The sequence below is a fragment of the Aythya marila genome (genome assembly GCF_965140915.1).
Source record: "Aythya marila genome assembly, chromosome: 9".
In the NCBI taxonomy this organism is placed as follows: domain Eukaryota; kingdom Metazoa; phylum Chordata; class Aves; order Anseriformes; family Anatidae; genus Aythya; species Aythya marila.
The window spans coordinates 9,601,262-9,620,846 of NC_139050.1; the positions used below are offsets into that span (position 1 = coordinate 9,601,262).

General features: G+C 42.3%; 1 protein-coding gene across 7 annotated transcripts in view; it reads right to left on the reverse strand.

Moving 5' to 3' along the window:
- DGKD (diacylglycerol kinase delta) overlaps nucleotides 1-19,585 on the reverse strand; it is a 63,454-nt gene that overhangs the window by 11,419 nt on the left and 32,450 nt on the right. For all 7 annotated transcript variants that reach the window (XM_082767330.1, XM_082767329.1, XM_082767332.1 and 4 more), the window contains 20 exons: nucleotides 19,098-19,202; nucleotides 18,114-18,246; nucleotides 17,248-17,354; nucleotides 16,563-16,688; nucleotides 15,395-15,497; nucleotides 14,732-14,894; nucleotides 12,541-12,649; nucleotides 11,634-11,773; nucleotides 10,844-10,928; nucleotides 10,172-10,266; nucleotides 9,976-10,075; nucleotides 9,550-9,823; nucleotides 7,526-7,687; nucleotides 6,137-6,265; nucleotides 5,150-5,246; nucleotides 4,183-4,293; nucleotides 3,298-3,394; nucleotides 1,764-1,871; nucleotides 1,044-1,157; nucleotides 564-698 (listed from right to left, as the gene is read on the reverse strand). In XM_082767330.1, the coding sequence (XP_082623456.1) occupies nucleotides 564-698; nucleotides 1,044-1,157; nucleotides 1,764-1,871; nucleotides 3,298-3,394; nucleotides 4,183-4,293; nucleotides 5,150-5,246; nucleotides 6,137-6,265; nucleotides 7,526-7,687; nucleotides 9,550-9,823; nucleotides 9,976-10,075; nucleotides 10,172-10,266; nucleotides 10,844-10,928; nucleotides 11,634-11,773; nucleotides 12,541-12,649; nucleotides 14,732-14,894; nucleotides 15,395-15,497; nucleotides 16,563-16,688; nucleotides 17,248-17,354; nucleotides 18,114-18,246; nucleotides 19,098-19,202 (2,493 nt within the window). The remainder of the gene's footprint in view (nucleotides 1-563; nucleotides 699-1,043; nucleotides 1,158-1,763; nucleotides 1,872-3,297; nucleotides 3,395-4,182; nucleotides 4,294-5,149; nucleotides 5,247-6,136; nucleotides 6,266-7,525; nucleotides 7,688-9,549; nucleotides 9,824-9,975; nucleotides 10,076-10,171; nucleotides 10,267-10,843; nucleotides 10,929-11,633; nucleotides 11,774-12,540; nucleotides 12,650-14,731; nucleotides 14,895-15,394; nucleotides 15,498-16,562; nucleotides 16,689-17,247; nucleotides 17,355-18,113; nucleotides 18,247-19,097; nucleotides 19,203-19,585) is intronic.

Genomic DNA, 19,585 nt, shown 5'->3' on the forward strand with positions numbered 1-19,585 from the left:
AAAATTACAGAGCTGGGGGAGGACTATAAGCCTGTCTGTACCACAGCAATACCTTTATCCTTTCTTTTAACTTCCCACCATTCAGTAATACATTAAAATGGCAAGGACACTTCCTTATATGCTGGTACTTATCAGGTATATTTGAGAGTTAGGAGGTCAGACAGACACAGACTGATGAACGAGGCATGAGACACTGCTTGTCCTGGTCAGCGAGGTATAAGCCACATACTGAATAATAATGAGAAATTAAGACATTGAACAGCTGAATCTAGACATTCCACAGCACTCAGCGAGTCAGGCATCCTGTAGGAAAAACAGCATGCAAGTATGTTACGAAATGTTGTGTCACAGGGCACCTAGAAAAGGATGTAAAATAAGCTTGCAAAAACCTTACTTATTTAATTTCTCAATTAGCGAATGCAAGTTTAGCCATGTTCTTTGCAGGGGGTTTTATAATGTGTAGCAAAACATAATTCCTACATCCACCAAGATAATCATTCATATGTGGCCAGGAACATGTAACATCAAAAGCATGAGTACAGTGTATTCAAGGCTGCTCTTACCCTGTCTCGGGTCAGAGTCTGTGCCCTGTTCTTGTGAACAATCCAAATGTAACCTGGAGGCTGGATCCAGGCTTCTCCATCCACTTGTACAGGAACTCCCTCTTCTCCCAGGATTGCTATCTTCACAGTCCGACACTGCAAGAAGTGATTGCATTACAGCTCTAAAATACTGTTTTTTTCAAAAGCACAAGACACGCTCTTTCTTTCCAAAACATTTCCCCAAGTGCTGTACAAGCATTATTTGCTATGTCTTTGGATTAATCTGTATTTGAATTGCTAATCTATCTCCTCCCACAATGAATACTAGCAAACAATTCCATGCACAAATTGCCCCTGAACACACACCTTTTCAGCTTTGGTGGATGTTCTTTCCATGGACAAAACAGAGAAGAAAGGAGGGCTTTACAGACTGAAACTGGCTAAAAACATCACGCACTGGAGATGGGGGAGGCAAGCAGAGCTCACAAAGGCAGCTGATACCTGTGCAATCCGGTGATGCTGTAGGTTTATCACTCGTGACACTGCCATCTGCATGCTACCAAACACGGCTACCACCTCCAAAATCTTGTCATCAAAGGAAGGGGCTGTAAATGTCTAGTCAAATACAAGGGAGAGAGAATTCAGCTGACATACAGCTCTGATAGGGAGGTTTCCTTTTCCCCACTGGTGCACAATTGGTGCTTAATCTGTACAGAATTACCAATGAGACTAGAAGGTGAAGATTTGCAGTGACACAGGAAAGAGAAAAAAGAGCCTCAATATTCCAGCTGTGCTTCCAATGGCAGCTAAAGAATAATTCCAATACCAAGACTGTAGTCACAAGGGAATAATTCTTCTTATAAGAGTAGGACTTACTCTTTCATTTCAAATAGTACGATGTTTGTGAGTGGATCTAACTGCCTTTGCCTTTAAGGGGCTTTACTCCTCAGGCAGCATGAGGGGAGAAGGCCAATTTAACACATTTCCTGGAAGCCTAAATGCCCTGGACAGCATCCGGTTTCTTTCTGAATTGCCACGGATTGCTTGGGCGCATAGCTGCTGAAGATCGGCCTTTCAGTATCCTATCCACCTCAAAGAGAAAGTACATGCAGACAGGCTCCTTGTTGTCTTCTTCCAAGCACTATGGGACAGTCAGGGGCTATGACTCCAGAAGCAACACTAAATTAAAATGTTTCTTGGACTGTCTTAGGAAATACTCACATCATCTTCCTTGGTTCCCCCCCAGAAGTTGGTGCCTCCTGCATAGCTGGGAATGTTGAGTACGGCAATTCCCTGGAGACTGGGCAAAGGGATTGGCCTCCCATCACACTGTACAGAAAAAAAGGTATCACTACTCTCAGCACAACAGTAGAGAACGCCTCCAACCACAGCATATGCTCTGGGACTGGGAACAGTTCAGGTTTATTCTGATTCTGTGGGTAGCAACCCAATTTAGTGGGTGACGTCCTTGCCCATGGCAGGGGGGTAGGAACTAGATGACCTTTAAGGTCCCTTCCAACCCAAGCCATTCTATGATTCTCTGCCTATCAGAGTAGAAGAACGTAATCATTCATGTCTCATGAATCACCTCTCCTCTGGTAGACACAGGTTTTAGAGAGACTTGTTTCTCATCCCCAAACAGGAATGACAGACTCACAGAATCACAGAACTGTAGGTGTTGGAAGGGACCTCCAGAGATCATCGAGTCCATCCCCCCTGCCAAAGCAGGTTCCCTACAGGAGGTTGCACAGGTAGGCGTCCAGATGGGTCTTGAATATCTCCAGAGACTCCACAACCTCCCTGGGCAGCCTGTCCCAGTGCTCTGTCACCCTCACCATGAAGAAGTTCTTCCACATGTTGGTGCGGAACTGCCTGTGATCCGTTTTGTGGCCATTGCCCCTTGTCCTGTCCCCACAAACCGCTGAAAAGAGGTTGGCCAAATCCCTCTGTCTCCCACACGTCATGTATTTACAAACATTGATAAGATCCCCCCTCAGTCTTCTCTTCTCCAGGCTGAACAGACCCAGGTGTCTCAGCCTCTCCTCACAGGGGAGATGCTCCAGGCCCCGGATCATCTTTGTGGCCCTCTGCTGGACTCTTTCCAGCAGATCCCTGTCTGTTTTGTACCGGGGAGCCCAGAACTGGACACAGTACTCGAGGTGAGGCCTGACCAGGGCAGAGTAGAGGGGGAGAAATCACCTCCCTTGACCTGCTGGCCACGCTCCTTTTAATGCATGCCAGGATCCCATTGGACTTGGCCACCAGGGCACAGTGCTGGCTCATGGCCAACCTGTCATCCACCCTCTCCAGCCTGTACAGTCCCCCAGCCTATACTGATACAAGCGGTTGTTCCTTCCCAGGTGCAGGACTCTACACTTGCTCTTGTTAAACCTCATTTGGTTTCTTCCTGCCCAGCTCTCCAGCCGGTCCAGGTCTCGCTGAATGGCAGCACAGCCTTCTGGCATGTCAGCCACTCCTCCCAGCTTTGTCATCGGTGTAAGGTAACAATCCTATCTATGCTGAATACCTGTTGGGGATGGCTACTACTTTGCAACAGGATGAAACTTCCTTTATTGGCTGAGAATACGAGTTATCTTCCAGAACCAAGAAAACTCCTTTTAGCTATCTCGAGGTGAGACACAGCAAGTGGGCAAAGGAAATGCCCTGAGAATCACCCTGCCGAAATCCAAGTGTCTGAAGAAGATACAATTAGGTACCGCAGTTTTAGCAACAGATGGATGTGCTAGTTCCTCACCTCCAACAACACTTTCTGCTCCAGGTTTTTATATGTTCTGTGCAGCAGCTCCTTGGTCCCCAATACTCCGTACCACATCATGTTTTTAGTACGACTTCTAAGGGCGCAAAACAAAAGAGAAAAGGTCAGGACCTGCACTTAGCTGTTCACTTAGAGGTGAAATAACCTATATAGTTTGAAACGGTACCTCCTACATGCTAAAATACAAATGTGCCTTGCTTCCAAAAGGGTCAAGCACTCAGAACGGTCACAGATTATGCTAGGAAAATATTCTTCTTGAAAAAAAAAAACAAACAGGTAGGAATTGAGGATGACTGAGTAACACACATTACCAGACACGTACAGATTCCCCAGCACAGAACTGGTCAGTTTCATACACCAGGGCATCCACAAAGTTTTGTGGTATTAGCTCAAATAAGTACAGCGAATGTACCAGTCCCAGGCTATACAGCACATCCTGTACTTGCCCAGATATGCAAAAGTGCAAAGCCTGTGACTTATACAGTGGTTTGTATTAAGTTAGGATCAAAGCCAAAATCAGCCTCTGTGGCACTGAGATGTGATTGTTTCTGAGCCAAACAGCAAGTCCAGGAGAAAAACCTGCGATTGAGATCATGAAGTGAATAGAATCAATGCACTGGATCCACACTGATGCAGCTAGTCAAAGATCTTGTACTATCCAGAACAGCATAACAAATCAGTAATGAATCAGTAACTTATCCCCTTCATCATGATTTTAAACCCTGAAGGAAGATGATGCAGATGAGACTGATGATGTAATTATTCAGCACACTTTTAGACAACTGGCTTCAAAAGCATCCATGAAAACATAAAGTGGTCAGAAGTGATCACTTCTGGCCAAAGGTCAGTCCATGAAAAACCCACCTGCACTTCTCTGGGTGCTCATCACGTTTGTTGTTGAAATCCAAAGAAATCTTTGCATCCAGTCCAATTCCGAAGTAATTATTCATGACACACTTCTCTGTGTAACATTCACTGTCAAACAAAAAAAAATGTTTGGCTACCTTGTATAAAAATGTGAAGAACAAGATGGCTGTATGCCAACACATCAGATAAACACTGCTGGGAGCTGCCTAAAACCCACAAGGAATACCTTAAAAGTTGCTGTTGAGCAGGGTCCCTGGCCTGCAGCCTCTAACCATAGCCAGAAGATCTGTAGAGGAATTCTCCCCTTGCCACCAAAACATACACTGAAGTCTACACTTGATTTACAAAAAGCTATGCTCCTGGTCACTGGGGTTGTGAAAAAGGACTCAGGAAACCTTAGCAATGCTAATTGCTGAAGCATGTATATGTTAGGTGATGCTTACAGACAGCTTGTCAAATAAGCTCAAAAGCGTCCACTAGTGAATCTCAGGGGGCACTGAGATTAGGAAAAAATATTTAAGCGTGTACCAACTGATTTTTTACTGTTAAACAGTTTAGCAGAAACAGCTTGAGAAAGCATTCACATCACATCTCCCACTTGTCTCCCACAGTGTGGCCTGCCCATGAGCTTTCTTTGGCCTCTGTGCTGGAATGGTGCTAATTCCCCCACAAGTTACTGCATACTCACTGGAAACTGGAGTCATCCCTGAGTGGTGGGAGAAGACTGGTCTGAATTTCATTCTCTCACCTAAAACCTAAAACTCTTCTTCTATGAGTCTGATATGTCACTCTATGTCTAACTACATAAGTTGATCCTCACTGGCATCAGCATATGAATTCGTTTACATAACTCTAGGTTGCTGCAGCCAGTTATTTAGCTCTCTAAACTAATTTAGTTCTCACAGCACAATGCTGGGGTTCATTTGGAAAGACCCACTCCATTCAACATCCTCAGCATACTCACAGATTTTCAGGCTCAGAGTTGAAGGGATCAGCATGGATCAACAATCGGCTGATGACAGAGCTCCCAGGCAAAGACCCAGACATGCCGGCACGGATATCTGTAGATAAATTGACAATGGGGAAGACTGTGATAATAATAAACAGAAAATGTAATTTGAATCTCAGAATATATTAACTCCAGTCACTCACTGTGGAAAGCAACTAGCAATAGTGCTTTCTTCCACTCCCAAAACCCCACGTGTAGGAAATAGGAGTGTATTCACTGCAGTAGCTATGTGCTCCAGGGTGGGACATGCAACATCCTTGCTTCAAGGAGCAGAGGGAAAGGAGGAGGACTGAAATTATTCTCCAAGTGACTCAAGAATTACCACCTCCTGCTTCTAAAATTCTAAATCCTGCTGGCAATACAGAAATATGAGCTTTTTCAGAGAAAAAGGAAATGACCTGCTTCCAGAAGAAACAGTTTGAACAAGTAAATTGGGGGAAGAGGTGGAAGGACAGCACTGCAGTGATGCAGAGAAGCTGCAACACAAGATGCGTGAGGTGGGAATTGTGCATATATGCCAGGTCTGTGTATTATCCAGTGACTTCGGCTCTCACATAACGGGACTGCTGCTCCCCGTCCATGGCTGCCACTCTTCAGAAACCTCTCTCAGCCACCTGGCACCCTAACAGCATTCTCAAGGTCCCTCTGAGCTCAGAAGATCTTTGTAATCGATATCTAAATTCTGTTACTGCACTGTGTTAATAAAAATCTGTGTTTAGGTTTTCTCAGCTGCAAATTGATAACTATTACTAATTCCTTCAAGTCTCCACTGTTCAACTCTAGTAGGAAGCTATCTACAAAGGGATTTCTCTCCAAGTGGACCCAGCAAAAGAACATCAGGCAGAACAATTTGGTGTTTTCATACAGAGAGTTAAACCTGTGCTGTTGTCACCCATACTACATTTTGCTGCAAAAATGGGAAGTGGTGGGTATTACACTCACTTGGATAGAGGATTTTTGTGTTCAGCATTGGCAAGTTGTCCCGGTTTCCTGTCTGGGGAGGAAGAGATGCAGAGCTGCCCAGCGACAAACTTCCTTTGTTTATTTGTCTTTCACAAGGAGACTTGGATGCTGTAAAACACAACACAAACATGGCTATTGACAAACATGACGTGATTCAGGCCAGCACATAACAGCACAGCCCAAGCAGCAAGGCTGGGCTACGAATCACTCAACAGCAAAACACTCTAGCCACTGTAAAACAAACAGCTGACAGAACAAGTCAGTAACAGACATAGATGTGGCATATGTGCAGCCGGAAAACCTCACAGATTGGAGGCACAGAAATATGACTCTGCAAATATTAGAAATGGAGATAAGAAAAAGCTGGTGACAGCAGCACAACAGACAGGGTAGTTGGCTCCCAATCCATACTCGCTAGGTTCCAAATATACTTGGAATGACTGGGGATCTCTAACAAATTACTCACGTAACACAGTTATTAAACCAAGCTGGCTTCTGTTCTCTGTCATCTGCAAAAGCTGGCAGTGGCTTACAGAGAAATGTCATCAGGTAGATGACGTGAAAAATGCTCAAGATCATCTTTGTCCAAGCACCGAAAGCCAAGAGAATGCAGATTACTGCTAAATTAAAAAAAATAAATACCTGAATGCTAGTTGCTATATGCTAAGACCACAAATCAGCAGCCATCTAAAATGCATTGAAACTGTGTGCAGTTCTGGGCATCACAGTACAAAAAGGACATGAAAATGTTGGAGAATGTCCAAAGAAGGGCTACAAAGATGGTGAAGGGCCTAGAGTGGAAGACGTATGAGGAGCAGCTGAGGGCACTGGGCCTGTTCAGCCTGGAGAAGAGGAGGCTGAGGGGAGACCTCATCACGGCCTACAGCTTCCTCACGAGAGGGAGCGGAGGGGCAGGCACCGATCAGTTCTCTCTAGTGACCAGTGATAGGACTCGAGGGAATGGTGTCAAGCTGTGACAGGGGAGGTTCAGGCTGCACATCAGGAAGAGGTTCTTCATTGAGAGGGTGGTTGCGCACTGGAACAGACTCCCCGGGGACGTAGTCACTGCACCAAGCCTGTCAGAATTTAAGCAGTGTTTGGACTGTGCTCTTAGTCACATGGTCTGAAGTTTGGGGTACACTTTGGTAGTGCCAGGAGTTGAACTTGATGATCCTTGTGGGTCCCTTATAACTTGGGATATTCTATGAATCTATGATAGTGTGTATGATGCATGGGGTTGCACACAGAATTGTGCGAAGAGTAGCATCTGAGGTTTAGAGCAATCATGCAAAAATGAGAGAAAAACAGGACTCGGAACCGTGTAACACTGTTACATGCAAGATCTGCATGGTGGCAGTCCCAGAGTACCTTTCCGTTGGTTCCTCACTTTGGACACTCCATAGCTGCTGCTGTGTGATGACTGTAGGGAGATTTTATCCTCATTCCTTAGCTCCTTGCCCTCTTCAGAAGCTGAGAGACTAAGGAGGAAGCCTTCCTGCTCCTGAGTCTGGGCATTTTGTTCATCTACGGCTGTAAAGAGAGAGAAAGTAGGCGATTACTTCACAACTTTTCCATCAAGAAACACCTCCCACTGACAAAAATAACAACAGAATGAGACTCTAAAGGTCCTGACTCTTTAAATGAAAGAATAGGAATATAGGAAAGCTTTCCTATATCGTTTGTCTCACCTAAATCCTGCTCTGAAGGGCTTTTGGAACTGGGATGGTTTAGCCTTCTGTTCTCTCTGCTGAGATCTTCAGCAGTGAGGTTCAAAGTAGAAGTGCCTGACTTAAGCTTTAAGCCTTTTAGTCGGGCTTTCCACGACTTCCAGAAATTCTAACCAGAAGGACAATAAATGATAGATTAAACTGAATTTTGTTTGCTCGATCTGCGCTAGGACAATAGGATATGTCACTTGAAAAGGACACTTGGACACATTTCATCAGGAGGAAGAAAACAGTAGTTAGTGAAAAACAATACAAACAAAATAATCAAATTACATACTTCGGAAGAAGAAAAACAGTTTGGATAAGTCGAACAACTGGAGTAAGTGGAGTTTGCCCAGGAGCTGGCAGGAATTAAATGCTAGCATGTTGCCTAAAGAAATCAAAACTTCCTTTCTATGTAAACAGCAATCCTCCCCAGCAAGCCCTCACAGAGTGCAACTGATTTACCAGCTCACTGCTTCTGAAGGGTGACAAGCCTCCTCCCCTTCTTTCACGCTCTCTTCCCCTTCTTTGTGCTGACTCTGCAGTTCAGCAAAACTATCCACAAGGAAATCCAACCCACTAGCCTGGCAGAAAAGTAAGACTCTTATTGCTGAACTAAGCAACCTGGCTGGGTTCCAAAAGAACTCCAAAAAGCATCAAATCAGCAGAAGATAAGCAGCAGCAAAGTGGGGCAGCAATGAAGTCAGGACCTCTACTTCACCAGAAGCAGGCTGTCTGCTCAACTTCCGTCACTTCACAGAACTTCACCTTCAGGGTAGGTTGCATACAATATTGCCGTGCTGGAAATCCAAGTGATATTACAATGATCTACAACTTACTGCTTAGTTGTTCTTCATAGTGCACATTTAGGTGTGGATGGACATCACCCATGCAACTTCAATGCTTTTATCTCTGGTAATAAGCTATTGAATACTTCCTTTGGTCTAAGTTTATCATCACTGAGTTTCTGACTAACACCTGTGACACTGGCGCCTTTCGAAGGAAATGAAATTTTGAGCTACAGGGGTGAATGGCTGGGGAGAGATAAGGGCCAAGATGGGAGAAGAGGGTCACCTGTCCTGGTATTTAACATAGAAATGGGATTGATTTGCATCAAGGTATTTCATATTATAACATGAATTTCATATAAATTTCATATTATAATGTTTTCCCAGTAACAAAGCTCATTTAAGAAGTTCCTGCTTTCTCTTGCCTCTGTGCTACAGTTCATTGCCCTTGCAGTTGTACCACTGCACTGTTTTACTGGGCTGTACTACAAAGAGATTGCTGAAACAATCCAAGTTAAAATACTTAAAATATTTTCTTCCCAAGTATTTTCAGATCTGTTTTACACCAAAGCAACACAAACAGTTGCAGTGACACAATTGCGGTATGGGTGGAGACAGACAGGAAACTCAAACGAATAGAGCGTGGGAGGGCAGTAACTTCCTAAACCAGCCCTACGCGAGGGAACATGCCTTGAACTTCAGGTTCATCTACCAAGCAATGTTTCATACAGGTGGGCTTGGCAGAGATGGAACTAGGCAGCCAGGCTTACTGGGCAGTTTCTCTAGCTCAGGAAAGCTGTTGTTAATAAAGAACCCTACTCCCCTCTGGAATACAGGGAATTTATACTTCTCAAGAGCTCATAATAAGCCACAAATAGGACACCTAACACGTTACCTTTTTCTGCATGCTCTATAATCTGACGAATGGCTTTTTTCAAGCTGTTGGCTCTCAACATGAGCTGCTCCCGGGGGCGAAATATCTGGGGCCGTGCAGTACACGATGAGCCCACCGACCGGTCACTAGAAGAATCACAAGCACTGCCTGACCCATCACCATCTTCGGTTTCCTCTGCAATGGTGGGAGGAGGATTTGGCAGAGATGAAGATGCTTGAGATTCATCATTCAGCGTCTTCAACAGTGAGTCCAGCTTTTCCTTTAGGACAGAGCACTACAAGGCAAAGAAGAAGTTTTAGCCAGAACTAACAGTAAACTTAGCTAGCTCAAGCTTTTAATGCCTGCTGGTGTGCCACTATCCTATTTCCCTGAAAACAAAGTTTTCCGCTTCAGAAGTAGAAAGCTATACATTTTTTCCAATTTTACCTTTCTGGCCATGACCTCTGATTCCTCTGAGCTTTCTGTTGCCTTCTCATAGGCCTTCCCTACTCGAGCCACAAAATCTTTCACTGTCTCACAAAGTACCCTAGACAAAGAAGGAAAGGAAAACAAAATCATGCAAGGATCATCTCAGGATTTTTACAGTGCAACTTTCACTTAGAGCAATTTTTAAAGTACTCACTTGGCTGAGGAGATGACCACTGAATGTTGGTCAGAAGTCAAAATTTTGGACAAATGAGCAGCCACAGAGTCTTCATAGAAGAGAATCTTCTGCACCTGGTGACAGTCAGAAACAAGCCACTGGGGAGCTGCTTCCCAGCAGTAAAACAACTGCTGCGTGTCTCTGGCTCCCCAGAGAGTACCTATCCTTCTACAGCTTCTTTTTGCCCTGGCAACATTCTGTGGCTCAGGGCTCATTTACCCAATGAAGACCAGAATTTGATGAAGAAGCTAATTCTGCACCTAGAAATCAGCAGTGCAGTTCTTACGAGTCTCTGATCAACTGTGGATTTAAACACTGGGCTTTTTACATTTCCTTTAACTGCTATTCAGCTTTCCACAATTTCAACAACATCCTGTCATGACAGCAGAATAAAGTCAATCATTTCCTCTCTCTTCCCGTTCCAAAGCATCTTCTCCTCATCCCCCATTACAGCTGTTGACTCTGGTAACCCACCCTCCATCCTTCCCTATAACACTTCACTAATTTAAAGGCCCAGGATCTTTGTAGTTCCTACTACCCCCAAGTCATAACTAAGGCCTGCTCCGTTTGAACTCAGCCACTGTCTCCTATCCCGTCCATTCTGAGGCTGTTGCTCCCAGTTCCCTGTCCCCTCTGCATCTTGCAAAGTACCTCAGAATCCTCACTGAAATCTTCAGTGACCGTGGAAGTGGAGGCCTGGCGTGGGAGTTTGGTTTCATATACCATGATGCTCCACCTGTTGAAAAGGAGGCATCATAGCTGTCACTACAAGGCAGATGATTTTTTCCTTTATCCAAACAGGTCAGAATCTCAAGCAGAACAAAGCACTTTGTTAGGGGAATGAATGATGTAAAGAAGCCATAGGGATGCACCGAAAGTGCAGAGGGGCTGAAGCGAGGCAGAAGGAGGGATAACACTATGAACACATATCCTACAGCATAAGCATATTCTCCGTCCTTCTTCCCTCTCTCACAGAAATCCTATGATCATAATTTGATTCAACATACCAGAATGCCAAAATACAAATCTAAAGTAAAGGGATGTTTTCAAATGTAAAAAGATGTAAAGTCTTTATCAATACTAGGAGTAAAGATTTCTGTTTCTGCGTTCAGCTTTCATTTATAAGCCAAACTTGAGATAAATTGCTCCAAATTTATCAAGAAAAAATAGTTTAAAACATCACAACTGTGAGACTGTCAGATTCAATTGTTGAGAACTCTGGAAAACAAGAGATGACACTGGATGTCAGACAGAGTGACAATTTCACCCATCACTATTCTGCAGCAGTGACATAGAAAGCAAGACTATCTTTTTTGACAAAAGGTGACAGAAGATTATCAGAAAAAAAATCATAACTGGAACTATAAAGAAGCCCAATAGAAGAGCAGAATCAAGCTCTCCCAAAATGGTGTTTTCATGCAATTCAGTGTTGATTACCCACCTGTCCAACATTTTGGTACTCGCCCTCTCCAGCTTCTCCAGGATCTGGGGGAGCTGGGTATCATCATCACAAGCAGACCCCCAGCCTAACACACGAGCAAGGTCATTCCCTGTTCCCAACGGCAGCACTCCCAGCTGGCACTGCAGCAGAGAAAAGGAAAACAAAATTGATATTCAAATAGGAAAACGCAAACCACTAACAGTCAAAAGTAACATGAGTGATTCCTTACACAGAGCAGTGGTTGAGAACTAGGTAGACCCTGGGAGAGGGGAAAAGCAACTGGATGGGGAAAACAGCCAGAACAGCACGCAAGTAAAGACAGGTTCCCTCTGCTTTTAGGTTGTTACTTGAGAGAGGAGTGCATTACAGCTGCCACCCAGAGAACCTTGCTAAGATACTCCATTCTGCAGACACACTCATTTAACCATCAGGTGGTGCTATTGCCTTTTCTGTAAAATTAGCATAGCCCTCTACAAGACAAAATGGAAACAAATTAAACCCTGCGAGTTATGTCTATTCCAATGAAGTTTCCAGCTATCCAAGGACACAGAAACATCATGAGAATTACAGGGGATAGATGAGGATTGCTACCCTTGTTGAAACGCTGGTTTTCTAATTGCAGCCATTTCCAAGTTTAAGTCCCTAGTGGCAACAGAGCAGGAGTAACTCAACTACTCTAAAAACTGGATCTTGTACAAGGGAGTTGGAGAGGAACACTGTAGATAGGAATAGATAAGCAGTGCTGCTTCCTGCAGAAAATTATTGCAAGAACACTATTGTGGTAAGCTTTCAGCAGTTTCAATCCTGGGGCAAACTACATCTGTATGATCTGATCAAAGAAAGTCCTCTTCAACCCCTGTTGTTTTTCCTTCTTTCTTACATCCAACCAAGCTCATTGGGCAGGTACCTGCTTGTGAAGATTGAGACTATCAATTTCGGAGAGAACCCAGCCAACACTTCCATCCCCACCGCAAACTAGAATCCGGAAAGTGTCAAATTTCTGGAATAAGCGTAAACTACAGAGAAAGGAAAGAAAAAAAATCAAAGGAGAAGAGCAATCAGCTGTTACAGAAAGGAACAATAAACAATTCCAATCTAGGCTATAAACATGTCGGATTTGCTTAGACTCTGATTTTGTAATGAATACAGGCCACTGTCAGATTACAAATGAATTCAAATAGTTATAAATAAGGAATTATAAATACAGCTAAGCAATTTACAATGGCTATTCACCACAGATACACATCCCAGACTCACTCTCCTTCTAAAGCAAGGCACTTTTGTCTGAACAGAAGAGGAAACAAGCATGTGATAGCTGATTATCCATTGAATTAATTCCTTTTTGCAGATTTGCTGTGTTCAGCCTAACACTAGTTATTTGTCGCTATTTGGAGTGCTCTGATGTCACTGCCTCCACACTAAGGCCACGCCAATTAAAGCAAGGTTTGAAGAGTGGGAACTTTATGCAGTCATTCAGTAAGCAGACAACTGTAAGAGGATATAAAGCCTCGAAATTTCAGTCCTCCTCCTGGGAAAGCAACATAAACCACTGCTCTGGTGTCTTCTCTGGCCTGTAGGCAGGCAAACAACTCTCCAGCAATACAAGTGTGAATTTCTCTTATTCACTCATTCCAGAGTATTAAATGTAAAAACAACCTCTCCTTGCTGTTTGAAACTATGTTTCTTAGTGAACATCCTCCAGAACTACTGCATGCTTTTATTTATTTGTTGAGTAAATATATGTATTTATTATTACCTAAAGAGGATTTGCTGTAGTACATGAAAATCCTTATTTCTTCAACCATTACTGACACATGAAAAACAGCTATCAGATATGACAACATCTTATGGTACTGTTTGACTGGCACAAATTTAGAATAAATTATTAAGAAGTGCTCTTTACCCTGTACTATCACTTGCTTTTTAAAAGAGAAAAGAGCAGCTCTTTGATTAGTGTGCATGACAGCCCGAGAAAGTAATTGATTCCTTCTCTTCACTCCTGCTTAAAGGCAAAATACTTCTCTACAATCAGTCCAACTGGGGTGAGGAAGAAGGAAAATATTTAATTTTAAAAGTTTTCTGTAAATTATTTATCAGCCAAGCACATCCCTTGGATGGCATGCTACAGTTTTAAAGGCCAGTCTTTTGCAATGCACTGTGGCAACAAACAGCTTTTTACGGTTCCAGCTATAGTTCCCAGCAGATCCTAGTGGTCACTCACCCACTCCCCAGATTTAGCACCCTGCACCTGTAGGTTGCAGTAACAGACTTTGAGTCAATCATATCAAAATATGATAGAGGTTCATCTTGTGTTGGCTCTTATTTATAAGAAGTACTAATTCCTGAGAAAGTCACTCAAATTTGTTGCAACAGAAATGTTTAGAAGAAGCAAACTGGGGACCTTTCTTGTTTATTTGTTTTAAACAGAGTTGCAGAAACAGTAAAGGAATTTATTCCACAGGTTGCTTGCTCTCTCTTTTTTTTTTCCTTAATCAATAGATTTTCTAGTGAAATCTGGTAAACAAGCCTGAAATGTCACCTAGATCCCAGGGCATAAACAACTTTAGTGAAAGCATTCATAAGAGATGTTTTTCCAACATCACCATAAAATCTTTAAGGAATGGATGTTTCACAAACTTACCAGGTTAAGTTCCTTCTGAATAAATCTCATTTTGACAATATTCATTTGGTATCTGTGATACCCGATTGTTCACTCGATTTAACTCAAGTTAACACTCGTTAACAGTATATTAGGATGCCTGTTACAAGTCTGTTGTCAGTTTACTTCTGGATTCAAAATTTCCATGCTTGGTCTTCTTCCAGGGGAGTGTTTCTGGAATTTCCCCAAAATCCCTCAAGCTGTTCTGCTGTTACTGATGAATGGATATAATAACCTTTTTCAATAACATGTTTTGTTTTAACTAATCAATAATACCAAACACAGGGAGGGGAAAACCCCTCCAAACTTTGCATATGCCCAGTCTTCTCAGAGAAATAGGCTCCTTGTTACATCTGAGGATGACCTTATAATCAAATAAATCCTTTGTGCTTTTCTGGTATTTACAAGGAAAACATGCCTCTATAGAACAGTTGCTTACCCAAGGTGAGGTCCTCCATTCATGAGGTCAAAGACCTGGGCTGGATTCAGTAGCTGTTTGAATCTTCGTAGAAATTTTACTCCCTGGTTGTCTCCGCTTTTTGAGTTGACAAAGACCAACAAAGGACTTGTGCAAGAAGGTGGGCAAGTAGCTTTCCAGAAACCTATGTTGAGGAAAGAGGTAGCAGGGAGGGAGGAAAAGCTGAGAGATGGGGTGAGGAAAAAAAAAACACAAAACACCCCATACCTTAACACAGCAATGAAGAAGCTAATACTTTCTTTGTGCTTATGGCACTCACTGGTTACATGCCAAATGCACTCAGCCCTGAATCCAGCATGAACCATACCTCATGCTGCCAAATGTCACACTTATCTCCTAGCAGTATGTCAAAATTTTCAGCTTCCCCAACCTTCGCAAACTGCTTCTGCAACATAGTCGTTCTCAATAAATTTTAACAGCTGCAACTCAGCAAATACTGATGTTACAGGGTAATAAGCAAAGCAAACAGCTCAGCACCATACTTCAGCAAGATCTTCTAGTCTGGAATATCAGCAACACCAAAAGCAGAATCATCATTGACAGAGCCTGGGATTAATAGTGTTATCAGGAAGGAGCATGACTGAGAGGAAGAGAAAGAAGGCACTACTTACTAGTGATACTTACCATCTGAATCGATGCTGTTAAGAGCAGTAGGAGGAATGACAGATACTTTGCACAGCCCAAGAGGGCACTTGTTTGGCAACAACTCTTTACACGCTGTGTGTACCTGAAAATACCAAAATAAATAAATAAATAAATCATTTGCACGCTTTTTGGGCACTGTGGTATAACTCATAGAGCCACCCTACAAGAGGTTGTAACAGATAGGAAGACAGGAAGAGGGGAAGAACCCAAGGAAATGTCATTAATGAGGTCATGTTAAAGAATGATCTAATCTGTTTTCTACCAATTCTCCTCCCCTCTTTCCGTTAGCATGTGCTGTGTTTTGAGTGCTGAAAGAACCAGATAATAAATTATGTTTTTAAAAGCCATCCAGTCCTCTGCTTTCAAAATTCTAGCCTCAGCTGAGATCAAGGAAAGCCTTAGCTTCTTGAAAAGCAGCAAAAAAAGAAGCTGAGAATTCAAAAAAACGAAGGAGGAGCACATAAGGGACACAAGAAGAAAGAGAAGAAGGGATGAGAAAAGCTAACCAAAAAAGTAAATATGAAGTAGAATTAGGCACTTCAGTCATTTCTAGTACATGAAGACTGCAAGACAGAGGGTTTGCTTGGGGTCTGAGCACCCGTCCCAACTCATTATAAATTTTGTGATACTTCCATTATTAATGTTATAGACAACTGGAAGCATAGCAAGACCTAACTACGGTGTTTATGTAAGAGAAACCTATTATAATGGGAAAGGAATTTCTATTATTAAAATAACTTAGTATTCTTTATCATCTTTTTTCCTCCTCTCTTTTCAACTTGCAGAATTGCCAAAAAACAGCCCCTTAAAATCAAATACCTCCCATGCCTGAGGCATTGATTCATATCTAGAATAATTGGATTCTTCTATGAAAGCACACTATCAAAAGAAACTGAGCTTGCAGAGAAGCCAGGAACTTATTTCGTGTCTGTCTTTTATGCATCACGGTGATGCTTTTCAGCACAAGTTAAACTTCTTTCTCTTGCAGGCTGTTTATCACCTACAGATTGAACAATCAGGTTCTTCATGGCAAACACCGACAGAACTGGTGGAGATTTCATTTTAAGTAAAAGTCACTAAAAGAACACATCATAGAGCTGATCAGAGACTACCCTTTTACTGGAATGGTGACATTTATTCAACTCACCATGGCTTTGCACCAAAGGCAGCGCCAGTCTTGCAAACGCAGGACGCTGCCACAGGTTTTATCACACACAGTGCATTTGGCACTCACTGGCAGGTTTCCTTCCAACCACTGATGTGGCATCGAGATCTGCAAATGGGACAGAGGGAGAGGAGTGGACGAATATGGACTTTCTATCATGCAATTTAAGGTAACAGGATACACTGTGGCTTTCACATATATCCAACTGAAAAGTCTTTACATGCACTCTTTGAGGACAGCAAAGGTAATTTCTAGAAAACACCTAACAATCTTTTTTGGCAGTTCACAACATGCTCAAACACAAAGAGACCAGGTGATATACCCCAGGCTACTGAGGAAACAAAAACTTGCATCAGACATCCCATATGCTAAGATATTTATCATTTATCTTTCCTTTGCCAAAAATCAGACCAGATTCCCTATGCCTCCAACTATCTAACCGCAACTCCCCCTGGTCTGCAGCAGTTTTCTCTTGCTATTAAGGCGTCCTTGGTACCCTGGTCAGACTCTTCGCGCAGAATTTTATGCTCTGACAGTAGAGACCTTTCCCATATCACTAACACATAAAGGCACAATTACTACTTTTACTGTGCAGAAAGCTGCACAGAGCACATGCCAGTGCTTCAACATCAAGATTACGGCTAAAGGAACTGTGACTAATGCCTACCCCATCTTCATCTTCAATGATATCCTTCCCGATAGAGGCCAGAGTTGTCCACTTGCAATTATTGGTTGCCCGCACAGCACACCGCTTGTGGGCTTTAAACTTGCACACTAGAGAGGAAGAAAAGAACATATTAATCCAGCTTCAGAACACGTAATGTGGCAGTCTGTGTGAAATCTTTCCCAAGTGACCATATTTGACTCCATAAGAAAGCATAGGCACACACTACCCTTGTTAGTACTGCCAAAACTATCAACTGTAAGCATAATGAGTAGGATGAGCTAGCTATCAATTCTTGCCTCATCACTTTTACTAGTTCCTTGTACAAAGCTTCGTTATCACCTTGTTAAACTTGACGTGATTTACATAGTCATACACTCCATCATCCTTTTACACAGTGTGGGTGTAACCTCATTCATGCTACAAGTATGAGCTGTCCACAGGCATGCACATCTGCTATGCTAAAGCTAAAAAAATAACCTCCTGGCATTTAAACACTTAGAAAGGACTTTCTTATGACTATTCTTATGAACAGGAGAATTCTCATGAATATTTAATCTCATACCTCAGAATTACGTACCTGTTAATTTCAGAAGCATCATTTTAATAAGGGATGTCAGTATTTGGGTAATGAAAAAAAAAAGCTATACTTCTGTCAAGTCTAATACTAAAATCAGCATGAAAATTTTATCATTTCTATTATTATTATTATTATATATTTTATTTTTTTTTACAGAATACCAAGAATCTGATTCTGTCTTGTATGGAAAACAGACTGTTAACAATATTCCTCTTAAAAGATCTCTAGAATGTGGCATGGAGCCATAAAGATGACACTCCCAAAACAGGAGACAAAGAAGCACTCTTACCTTCACATGAGAGCCCATGTGACGTGACTCCAGATAATGCCTCCCGACACACATTGCAGTATGTTGGCCGAGCATGTGAGCAGGCGTACCAGTTATGCATCCCTGAGAAATGGTCCATGCTGTACTGGGTAGACTAATAAAATAGATGCATTACAACAAAATCTGAAGCAGAGACACAAGACCGCTTTTCCTTAGAACAAAGACTTGTGCAGAGCAGTCAGAAAAGGCAGAAGCAGAACACTTTACTAGGGAAGAGTTGGCCACATGCAGTTTACACACAGCACCTGTAGGTCAAGAAGCTCTTTAAGCCAGAAGAGCTCATGCTTCTGCTTGAAGAAGAAGCAAGACCTTAATTCCTGCTCCTGTGCTATCTCCCATGCTTGTCTCACTACAATTGTGCATAGGAAAATGAGCTGGAGAATTTATCTGCTGAAGTCAATCCTTCCCTTCTCCATTTTTTTTTTTTTTTGTATTAAGATTTCAGCAGGATCAGTTCCTCAATCCAGTTCATTGCATTGCAGAGGAATGATTTTGCTAGCATAATGGAGGGAACAGAAAGACAAGCATCAGAGTGAGAAGAACTCAGGACAGTTTCTTTTGCTGGCAGTTCTGGTCTACATACAGTCCCAGAAAGCAAAGATATGCACTGAAACAGGCAGAATAGCAAGCAGACAAGGTGCAACACAGGACAGGGAGGATAACAGAAGAGTGAAAAGACAATGGAAGGAGAACTGTGTTTCATAATCTATCTACACTCTCAGAAAAGAAGTGCTCTCAAAGTTACTAAGTGAGTATATAAAGTACACTCTTTGGAGAATCATTTCTGTGTATCTGGGATACTTTTTACAGAAGGCCTAATGCTATACCCACTACAGTCAATAAAAATGACTTCTGTTAATTTCACTGAAGGCTGACTCCATCTCAAAACAAGCTGGTTTTTAGAAGAGGATGCACAGAGTATAAAGGAACACATTTTCCTATTACCTCAAAATGTTCACGGTTCTGTACAGTCTTCAGTGCTGCAATCCAATCTTCCATCTCTTTTCTGTTATCAGCACAAAGGATGAGCTTCCGACATGGAGTGATAATCTGAAGGGAGAGATAAAATTAATGTGTATTCTGAGCACGTCAGTGAAAGACAGTGAGAGAACACATTATTGCTAGTATTGAAGCTATTTTCAGAACCAATGAGATTCACAACAGAAGTCATTTACACCTTTGAACTATGTTTCCCTTCTCCCAAAATTTACATTAATTCTTTTGATAAACTTACAGAACCACAGAAATATTAACTCTCATTCTTAATATAGAACTGAATAAAGATATGTCTCATATTCCAGTAAGCACAACGCAAATCAGGCACTGGACAGTAAAAGTTAATACATCACATGTGCAGACCTTGCATACTTTTTTACGCACTTAATGACTTTCTAAATTGGCATTAAATTTGCAAAAATAACAGCTTAATGTAC